This window comes from Nipponia nippon, unplaced genomic scaffold (assembly GCF_047370975.1).
Source record: "Nipponia nippon isolate SJK-2023a ecotype South Korea unplaced genomic scaffold, ASM4737097v1 scaffold_1, whole genome shotgun sequence".
NCBI lineage: Eukaryota > Metazoa > Chordata > Aves > Pelecaniformes > Threskiornithidae > Nipponia > Nipponia nippon.
This window is the reverse complement of record NW_028262290.1, coordinates 147641452-147651864: the sequence shown is the minus strand read 5'-3', so window position 1 is coordinate 147651864 and position 10413 is coordinate 147641452. Positions and strand designations below refer to the sequence as shown.

The window sequence follows — 10413 nt, the reverse complement described above, 5'->3', positions numbered from 1 at the left end:
ACCCTTTTTATTGCTGAGGCAACCGAAGTGGGGAGAATGGAAACAGCCTGTTATAGGTAAAGCCAAATGAGATGTTGCCTAGTAACTCTCAGCAGGGAAGCTTTTAAACCCGGCCAGTTTAGTGAAGCTGATGTTCTGACTCACAGATTATTTTCTCTGGAAAAAAAATCTGAAAGCAAGAAAGCTCAATTTAGCAAACATACGATTTATTTTTCTGCTACAGCAAACCATGGTGACAATGCTTGGGGGAATACAGAAGTATTTAAAAACTTGTAGAAGGAAGAACAGACAAGGCATGTTTTCAACAAAAGCATCACTTTACTGAACATGTTTTTTGATGCTGATTTTTTTCCCCCAAATACAGTAAACTTCACATTCATTTTTGTTTTCAGATTCTGAAATACACAAGTGATAACAGAAGTCTGGAAATATTACACAGATCGTTACATTATTATCATATTATTTCTGTAAGAGGAAGTTCCTGGAGCAAACCCTACTTCAGCTCTGCTATTGGACACAGAATCAAAGTAATTAATTCAAAAGAAGAAAGACGCCGTGTCTCCACTGGTTCCATTGCCTGGAATAGTTTTAGTTAGGCCCTCCTTCAGGACTTTGCTTTTATGGGTTCATGGAAAAGTCACTTGGCTAAAGGTCTCCCACATCAGGGAGAAAAAAACCTCTCAAACCTTATTTGGAGATTTATGTCATTTTTGCTCCCCTTTAGAAAGATCCGATGATTTTATGGAAGTAAAAGCTCTGTCATGAGCAGCCATGTACATCTGTACTCCTGGGTGCCACAACTACTGTTCAGCATAGGCAAAGTCAGGTTCAGGAGAGCACTTCATTTCAGCAGCCTCGATACAGTTAATGACGATAGTTATGAATGTAAACTATTGCATAGATTTTTTTTTAAATTAAAAAATACAATAAACAGATCAACACTTACATCACACTACCTATGAAAAGGCAGAATCTCAGAGAGTTCCCACAAAAATATGTATTTTATCAACACTGATAATAGCTGGAAAGCAAAGCTGCAATGGCATAAGTACTGAAATTTGAGTTCTATATTAAAAGCGTGAGAGTTTTTCACAAGTGTGTTGTACGGGCAGTGAAAGGATGTTCTGTCAGCCACAGAGATCCACTTCTCACTGGCCAGAGCCTGGTTTGAACTTTAATGAAACACTGTTGATACAGAACCTCTGCCCAGAAGGTGTGGGACCATCATCAAACACATGGCCTAGATGGGCGTCACACTGCAACAGAAATTATGAACCATTATTACCATTACAATTATGCTGGTACTTACTGTGCTATTTTAAATGAAGAAACTTGTACGATGAATTCATGGTTGAGTTGTGTGGGTGGGGGAGTCTCGGGGAGAGACTGGAAATACATCCTGGAGTAATCACCTCTGGCCAGTGGGTGAATATCTGCCCCCAAACAAGCAGATCCCAGAAGAGGGAGTCAGAAGGTACTAGTGCCGGAAAGTATAGGAAATAAATGGGAGGATCTAGAGTTCTCAGTGAAAATTTCAAGTTAATCGAGTCACTGTAGGTCCTTCTTACAGGTCAACTGAGGATTCCTCCCTCCCCCCCCAAATAAAAAATTACTGATGGGAAAAAGACTCAGAATAGCTGTCAGTGGTTCATTGTAAAATTGGAAGGTTGTCTTCAGCCGGGGTTCTTGAGAGGTGATTGCTGGATATTACTGCAAACATGAACTACACCATGATAATGGACTGCAACGAATGCTTGTTACATTTGCAGGTAATGCCTAATCCTGCTAGAAGGGGCTGCAATTCATTAAACTCGATTGCATACTTTTATGTCTTAACAGACGTAATAAACAGAACAGACTCAGGGTTGGAAAGAAATGGTTAGGGGTGGCAGTTCTTTAGAAAAGGACCTGGGTATTACAGCAGGTCCCAATACAAGTATGGGTCATGGGTTGGGGAAAGGTAAAGGTGTAAGGACAGGAACACTACCAGGACAGGAACAGCTACCATGGAAGGGTGGCTTCTGTGAAATGAGAGAACCCATAGAAGACAGCTGTGAGGATGCAGGGCACCACCACCACCGTCCAGGGCAAACAGTAATCATCTTCAACTGCTGCAAAGCAAACTTAGTGTTTTCCCCTGCGTCTAACCAATAGTAGGAGGACATGCACATTACAACTCATTACCTACTGAGGCTGTGGAGTCTCCATCACTGCGTATTTTAAGAACAGCTTAAGCAAACATTTAGCAGGACTGAATTAGGAAGCACTGACCCTGTGATGGGGCAAATGGGTGGACTAAATCTCAGAGTCCCTTCCACTGTCTGTTGTCACATACTGCAGTTCATCTGAGGTCCTCTGAATACATTTTCTGTCTAAACTCCAGCCCTTGGCTATACTTACACAACTACTCTCCCCAGTGACGTCATTTTCTTCATCCAAACCAACTGTCGATATTAGATATTTAAAAATCTACTCATATGTTTCATACCAAGAAGTGAGACAGAATAGTTCCAGTGATACCGTAATTCTCACTGCTGGATTTAGGTGGGCACAAAGAAAACTTATTTGTTAAGATTTGAGTCTTCGGATATCACCTCCCAAATAAACATACCTGTTTGCAGACGACTTCAGTTCTAGTTGATCCCAATGAGTTATCTGGTCGTCTCATGATATTGGTATTACTTTCATCTCTGCCACAAGTACCATAAGCCTCAGAAAATGACGGCCATCCAGTCCCAGAATTGTACTTCTTTTCTGAGCTATAGTGGAAACCAGATCTTCTTGTTAATTAATAACAGAGATGTTACCAGAAAGGTCTGTTTTTAATAAGAACATTGGCTTTTTTCCTCATCCTTGTCTTGTAATACTATTAATAGTATTTGGCACAGTAGAAGCTTTCTCACTGGCGTCAAACTATGCTGGAAGCCCTTTACCAAAGGGAATTCTCCATCAGCCCACAACAGGAGCTTTTGCCTCACTGTTTCTATTTCACTGATAGATTGGCATTTTATAAAGCTTGAAAAAAGGTTTTTCCAACAACTGAGCACATCATTACTTAGCTGAATTACACCTGCAAACTTGCAGTTCAAAGCCTGGCCCCATACAGCACAACCTCAGAGAACAGCGTTTACAAGAAGAAATGAAGTATGGAAAATGAGTATGGAAAAAGGCTGGGTTGGCCCACTGGACCAGGCTCACATCTGATGATGGCTTCAGCTTGCACCCAGCCATCAAAACGGTTTGGTAAAGCAAACAGAGCCTTGCTCAAACCATCAATCAACTGATGACAAGTCCTCACGGCACAAAGATCTACTTTTCCCAAGTGATAATCGCAGCCATCAGAAAGAGCGCTACAGGCCGTCAGCCGGTAGGTGCCTCCTGTTAACATCCAGGATTACCAGCCCTGCTTAGCTGCATATTAAAACCTAAAGCATATTGGAAAATATGATCAGAGAATGTTTTTGGGATTGAGCATACAGAAATGAAATAATCCCTCCTATTTAAAGTTGTGCAAGTTTTGATAGCAGTAAGTACTTTCTTCTAGCGAAGAGTGACCTAGTGTGAGTTAGAGCGAGAAATGAAGACAGACTACATACTACTAGGATGAGTGGTCTGGAGACCCACCACAACCGTTTCCCCCCGATTTCGCCCAGTTTCACAAACCCAATGCTCTTACTGGCACCTAGTGGTGAATGGGGACACCAACACCAGCAGCAGCTTTTCCCTGATCAAGGGGATTAGTCCAGTAGTCAACACAGAATTTAAAGCAACATATCTAGTATATATCATGTATATTTGGCTGAGATATTAATACAGTGAAGAAAAATCTGAAAATCTTAACTGCAGTGCCCTTTAGAAAGGAAAAACAAACAAGCAGGGCAAAAAGCTTAAAAAAAATCCAGCCCAAAGAACAGCGCATGCTTTAGCATGCATTTTAAAATTAACTGTACAGGGCTGTTTTTGAGCAATGCAGCCGTGGAAATAAAAGAAGATTTGCAAACACAGAATGACCAAAGGCTAGTTTTTGTGCGGGCTGTTGCTCAGTCCATTACATCAATCCACGCAGACCCATGAGAAATGCTCTCCTGCCTCCTCCCCTCCATAAAACCGAGGGGAAATAGGAGACAGTACAGAGGCGGGCTGCACCAAAGCAAATGCAGTTTGCAGCTCTGCGTCTGCATGAGAAGGTATGTAGGGCTCCAAGCTTGTTTCGTTCCAGCCTAAGAGGGTCCTCTGCCATCCCTGCTTCGCAGCCACCCAAACACTGTGCCCACCGGCCACAGCTTCCCAAAGGAAAACCTGGGGGAGCACACATGTCCGTACACCACTTCTGAGTTTCCCTGACATACCTGTGCTGTTTCTTCTTTTATTTTCAAAAGATTTCAGTCAGAACCCTTCACTCTCTGACACAGGGATCCTTCTGCTTATTCATACATAGATATGAGGATCCTCTCTGAAACGCTGTAGAGTCAAGGAAGGTCTTCAGTGCTACGTGGGTTTTCCATCTGACCCTGACTGACTCCGTCCCTTACATGCCACTCACAATACTTAAGTTTATTGTAGATGTTTTCCACTGCTAACGGATCAATCTTTTGAGCTGTTAAGCTAGCTCTCAACAGAAACGGTCTCTGTGTGGTTTTACTAACAGTAATATCACTTAGATTCCCTAATAGAAACATTTTAGTACCCAAAAATATTGCTGTTCAAGATCATATTTGTCCTTTGAAGTATTTCACCGCTTAATTTATGGATAAATGGACTTTCCCTAAACATATGCATTAGATTAGCCTTCGACACACCATTCCTCCAGCACGTCATTTACTTTGATCCCTATTTCAGTCGTCCTGGATGGAATCCAGATAATTCTAAAAAGTGCTTTTTGCTGTATGAATCTCAGCTGTAGGTTTATGGTTCACTGCAGGTTTAAGATTTCATTAAAGCACCACAATTTGCTATCCATAAAGGTTAGGGGTTTGTTCCATGTATTTCCAACTCTTTCAAATGAATATTTGGTAGCAGAGGGTAATAAATTCTGGTATAAATGTATACACACACGAGTACTTTGAAAGGAAGGAGGAAATGCTTCATGTTTACCTGTAGCTAATGACCTAATGCATTTGAAAAAGAAAGGACATTTTTAATGCACTAGGAAATAAACATGATGAATGAATCTTTTATCAAATATCATTTTTTTTCCTCATTGTTAGTGTCCTCCACAATATAATGCATTAATGGAAAAAGTATTTTCAGACCATTCTGCACATTTAATAATTTTCAATTTTCTTAAAAGGTTTTTTTTCTGTAAGTTTGGGTTTTTTTATTTCTCTGTATCAGTCTGTAAAGCTTAGCATTATTTTATGCTTTAAACAAAAGTACCTATATTCTCTGAGAGCTGGATACTGCAAAAAGCAGCATGACTATTTGGTTATATTGTTATTTTGTTATTAGTTTAGCAGCAGAAGCAATTCCCTTCAGTGCTCTTCTCTCTTCATGTTGGCCTGTCAATATCTATTGTCTAATATAGAAGATGTCTAAACTGAAGGAACATTTGAAGGAATTGAAGGAACTCTTCCACAGCTTAGTAATTTAAAATTTCTCTAATTTATCTGAATTTTCCAGAGGTATTTGTATTTGTCTTCAGAATATTCTGCAATGCTGCACTAGCTTCTGAAATAATTTTATTTAAAAGTGTCTATTAGCAAACCTTTACAGAAAAGCATACATTTAATCAAATATTCATTTGCATAACAACTTGGCCAAAGGAAAACTAACTGTTCACAATGATCAGCCTCCAATTTTACCATTTAATTGCTTAATTTAGGTTTATTTTTAATACAGCCATTACATTTTTCCCCCTCTTACTATCCAGACCTCTTGTTCCTCAGCTTCCCATTTGAAGTTCTGATCTGTGATGCATCCTTTCAAGTGTTCATAAAAATGGGCATATCAGCCGTATTCCATTGAACTCAGAGTTGGGAATATATAAAGTCTATTTTCTAGATCAAAAATACGATGAACTGTCTTTTCTGATTCAGTTACAGAGAACAGAACACCCTCTGCATATCCTACTCTGAGGCACTCTATTTCCTTTTACTTAGACTTTAATGAAGCTGCAAAATATATAGTATTGTAAAGAGCACAGAGGTTAATAGCGCGGTCATTCGCAGCCAGGTTTTAAAAAGTAGATGTATCCAAAAAGGCAAAAATAGTGGAATTTAATTTAGGGAACAAGAAGGGGGTGGGGGTGAAGAGGAGGTCTCAGCTCCAGTACGAGGGACACTGCAGTAAGGACGTAACCACAGCTTAGACTGAGGCGGACCAAAGGTCCCTCTAGCCCAGTAGCATGAGTGGCAGAAGGTGACTATGGAAGAGCACAAGAACAGAGCAAACATACAGTGATATTCACACATAAACACAGGTATTTTGTGGCAACTTGTGGCTTAAAGACCTCTTAAACAGAATTACCGTCAACCAAAAAGGACAGTGCCCGTGGCAGGAGAAAAAGGCAGACCCTAATGTAGCAATTATTGTCTGCTGGCCACTGGAGACCCTCATATGCTCAAGAAAAGGGCATACCAGGTACCTCTATCGCCACAGCTATCCTGAGAATCTTCTACATAGCACTCTGGCACCAAAGAAGTGTTCTCCTGACGTACACTTTCCATTCCTCTCATGAAAAGACACTGCCCCTCCTGCCACAGTTAGGGCATTTTAAGGATGCTGTGAAATCTAAAGGATGTTACCTGAACAGTGGGGCGTTGCAGCACACGCAGTAGTATATTCCTGATTCTGTGTTATTCAGATAGAGCCCACTAAATGGCTTTCAAAAAAAGAAGAAAAAAAAAGAGAAGTTAATAATGTAGGTCTTTAAAAGCTCACCATCTGGAACAAGCATGTAGGAATCAGATTCAAAACAGGAGAAAAACCATAAAAAGAAGGCTTCACAGGGGAGCTTTGAAGAACAAACATTAGCAGCCTAAAGAAATGAAGGGGAGGATGCCTTTGGATTAATAATGAAGACTACCCCCTGCCCCCAGAAACTTCGAGACCAGTCAGATACATAAATCATCCAGGTACCAGGGCCGGAGTCATGACCTCCGAGGAACTTGTGAAATGTGCAGGATCCCAAAGACCAGGGCTCTGCTATCGAGTGCCACAACTTCAAAGTGGCTCTCCTCCTCCTTGCATGGCCTGGAATTAGGATCTTTATTTTACAGATAAGGATTTGGGCGCGGTTCACATGGTTTAGTCCCACGGTACATGCTCCGCGCGCGCAGAAGCCCTGGCTCTGGGCTCAGGACGCCGGCGCTCCACCCACAACACTACGTGGCCTCCATCCCAGGAGGAAGCAAAGTGCAGGGACAAGTTGGGTGGGTGATCTGGCACAGGAGGCTCCTGAACAGAGTGCTATGTATAACATGTCCATGGCTAATCTACATATGGTCCGAAAAAGGAGACTGCAAGACAAAAATATGATCTTCTCCCTCCCCTCTGGAGAGGCCTCCACTACTGCCACACAGGCAGCTGAGCTGGCAGTAAAGTATCCAGGAAAAAAACCAAAATATGAAAAGAATGCAGAATGTTTTTTCATCTGCAAACCAGCCTGGGTCAGAACAAAGTCCACCCGGTTCAGTACGTTGAGTCTAACTTTCATCCATAGGAAGGCAGGGGAAAACCTGCAAAGCATCTGAGTGGCGACAGCTCCCCAAAGCAGGTTTTTCTCTGCCCAGCAGGCAGAGGAGGTGGCTTAACCTTGGACAGCATTAGTGCTTTTGCTTACCGGTTCAGTTCCTTTTCCTCTTGTAACATAGAATTGCTCTGGAGTTAATTTTTTTTTCCAGTCTGTAGCAACAGTTGCCTCAGCTTGTTTAGTCAGAGAGCCCGTGTCTTCAATTAGATATAGAAAGATAATTTGTATTATTTTTAACACCATTTTAACTTAGACTCTGTTGATGCTTTCCATCATCACCTCAATGCTCCCAGAGTTTCTATGGGTACAGACAGAGCACAGGAGAGCAGGTCAGGGACATAAGAGCAGAGGCGAGTGCAGGACTTGGCATCTGCTTTCCATTCTGCATGCTCCGTAAGGAAAGTGGCTCCAGCATCACTCGGGAAGGCTCTGAATGGAAATGGGCACCTATGAGCAGCTCAGCCCCCTGTTCTGCCATGGGATAACTGCCAGTCTGCTGGTGCTCCTTCCCCATCCCTGGGTATCGCTGAAAGGTTTGATAGTTTGCCTCTTGGAAACCCTCAGAAACCAGAACTAATGCTCATTTCTGGGCTATCAACGACTAGCGGCTTCCACAGGCCTCAGTGAAAAGTGGTGCTAAGAAGGAAGAAAGCACTGGAAGAAAGCAACACCTACAGCCCAAGAGAAGCGGGGCTACAGTTGAGTGGGTGGCACATGACAGGAGAGCAGAAGTCACCCACCATGGTGCAAACCTCCAGCACCGCCTGCTATGAGTCCGTGCACACTGTGCAGCACATTTATGGTGGTATTGGATTGGCAAAGAATTAATAGATTGGCTAAAAAACAACGAGTAAAATAGTTTCATTCCTTCCTAATCAAAAAGTCTGAGGTGGGAAACTACCTCCACGCTTATCTCCCCTCAGCATAGCATACGTGAAAAAAATATCAGCTCCAGGGTGACTGTTTGCCTGGGCTTATCTCTTGCAATGCTGAGATGATATTGGGGGGGGGGGGGGGGGAAGGAGTTTGAAAATTACAGTTTAACTATAAAAACTATAGTTTAGCCTGCCAGTTCAAGAGAAATACGCACAGCAGGCTGACTTAGCCCTTTCCAACCGGCTAGAGGACACCGGGGACGGGGATGCCCTCCCCTTGCAGGGTGGCTCCAGCCCTTTCCCCCCCCCCATGCTCCAGGCGGAGGGTACCTGTGCCACTGCAGGAGCTCCGCAGTGGGGACCGGAGGAGAAGGAGTCGGCTCCCGAGCATCCTCCGCAGCGGACGAGCCGCCATATCGGCGGGGCGGGACCGGGAGAGACGCCGGCCGTGGCCAACGGGCCGCGGCCAGCGTCTCTCCCGGTCCCGCCCCACCGGATTGCATATCTAATCTGTGCATTCAACCTAAATAATTGCACCTTATAAAAGCAATGAGTAAACCACCCGCTTAAATACCAATGCAGCAGGTAAAGGTTTCAATCACTTCTTACCAAGAAGCAAAGAGATCGGCTTAAAAACTGAATGATCGCTGCAGCCATAAATACAAGGCATTTGCTTGCAGGTCGAGGCATTTGCTTGCAGGTTTATAAATTGTTTTTAAGGAGAACAAGTCTGGTATTTGCATGCAAAAGTGCTCCTGCTCTCCTAAATGCATGTTGTAGGCATTGCTCTTAGTTGTATTGATCGAGTAATTGCGAAGGCGATGTGCTAAGTGGCTACTTGTTTATGCAGCATGATTTGCAGTCACAGCTGCTTTGACTTGGCCTATAAATATACCTGTAACAGGACCCGTATTTTTGTTTGGCTTCCTGTCCTTAAAAGGTAGACCTAAACAAAGTCAGTTTGCCAGGTTAAGCCTTAATGCTGTTGTCTGCTTTTTTTTCCAGTAGCTCCATTTCTGATTTGGAATTAGTTCATCATTACTGAATGATGTAGAAGGAACTGTTTTGATTGCATTGGATAACAAAGCTGATAATGGTGTTTAATACAAAATGACTTCCTTTTTAGTCTAATTCTGCTAGCCTAATTTTTAAACCAAAGCTAAAAAATAGTGTTGTGTGATCAGTCCTGTGTATACACACTCTTTTTATTGAACCATCCTCACGTCTAAGACAGCGAGTTCAATGGCAGCCGAGGACATCCAACACAGCGTATGATCGGTACCATGTCTGTAATCAAATCCTCTGCTCGGATCCACGAATGCGTGCACCAAAAGACGGAGAGCAGCAAGGCTCGTAGATGATCGCATTCGCTGTCTGCAGCAGCAGGGGAGAGCGGGGCATGCAGTTGATTAATGGCTTTGTCCTATATAATAAGACACGGTGGAGCGAAGCCGGAGTGCCTCGATAAAAAGCCTGGAGATGTGATGCCTGCGAGTCCTCAGGACCATGATTCAGGATGGTAGGGGAGCAGCACTGCTGGGCACGGAGGAGAGGGCTTCGCTGGGGCTCTTGGTGCTGGCAGAGGGCAGCGTCTATGCTGCTGGCAGAAGGACAACATCTTTCCATGTTCAGTCATTTTGGGAAGCGAAGATCAGAGAAAGATCTTTCCAACCCCCTTCTAGCTTATCCCTATGGCATCTCATACCAGTCATTTAGCCGTGGTTTAGGAGGGAACTGGAACATGTTAGGGAGCCTTTAGAGGTGGGAGACCCAATCTGGCATTCCCCCAGTTCTGGCAAATGGCTTAGGGCTGGGAAGCACCGGCAGGCGATGGGGTTGCTCCAGGGC

General features: G+C 43.3%; 1 protein-coding gene across 1 annotated transcript; it reads right to left on the bottom strand.

Annotated features, from left to right (window-relative positions):
* Window positions 1–216: 216 nt before the first annotated feature.
* Window positions 217–9010, bottom strand: MSRB2 (methionine sulfoxide reductase B2). Its single transcript, XM_087760423.1, has 5 exons — window positions 8896–9010; window positions 7781–7887; window positions 6744–6820; window positions 2612–2759; window positions 217–1256 (listed from the first exon to the last, which is right to left on the bottom strand). The coding sequence occupies exons 1-5, from the start codon at window positions 8978–8980 to the stop codon at window positions 1149–1151; spliced, it is 525 nt and encodes a 174-aa protein (XP_087616549.1). The 5' UTR covers window positions 8981–9010; the 3' UTR covers window positions 217–1148.
* Between the last annotated feature and the right edge of the window lie 1403 nt (window positions 9011–10413).

Excerpts from the sequence above, each read along its gene's own strand:
- MSRB2 (XM_087760423.1), bottom strand. The coding sequence starts at position 8,980 with ATGGCGGCTCGTCCGCTGCGGAGGATGCTCGGGAGCCGACTCCTTCTC. Across the intron at positions 7,888-8,895 it reads GAGCTCCTGCAGTGGCACAG|ACACGGGCTCTCTGACTAAA; the intron begins GTACCCTCCGCC and ends ATCTAATTGAAG. Across the intron at positions 1,257-2,611 it reads CTGAAGTCGTCTGCAAACAG|TGTGACGCCCATCTAGGCCA; the intron begins GTATGTTTATTT and ends TTTCTGTTGCAG.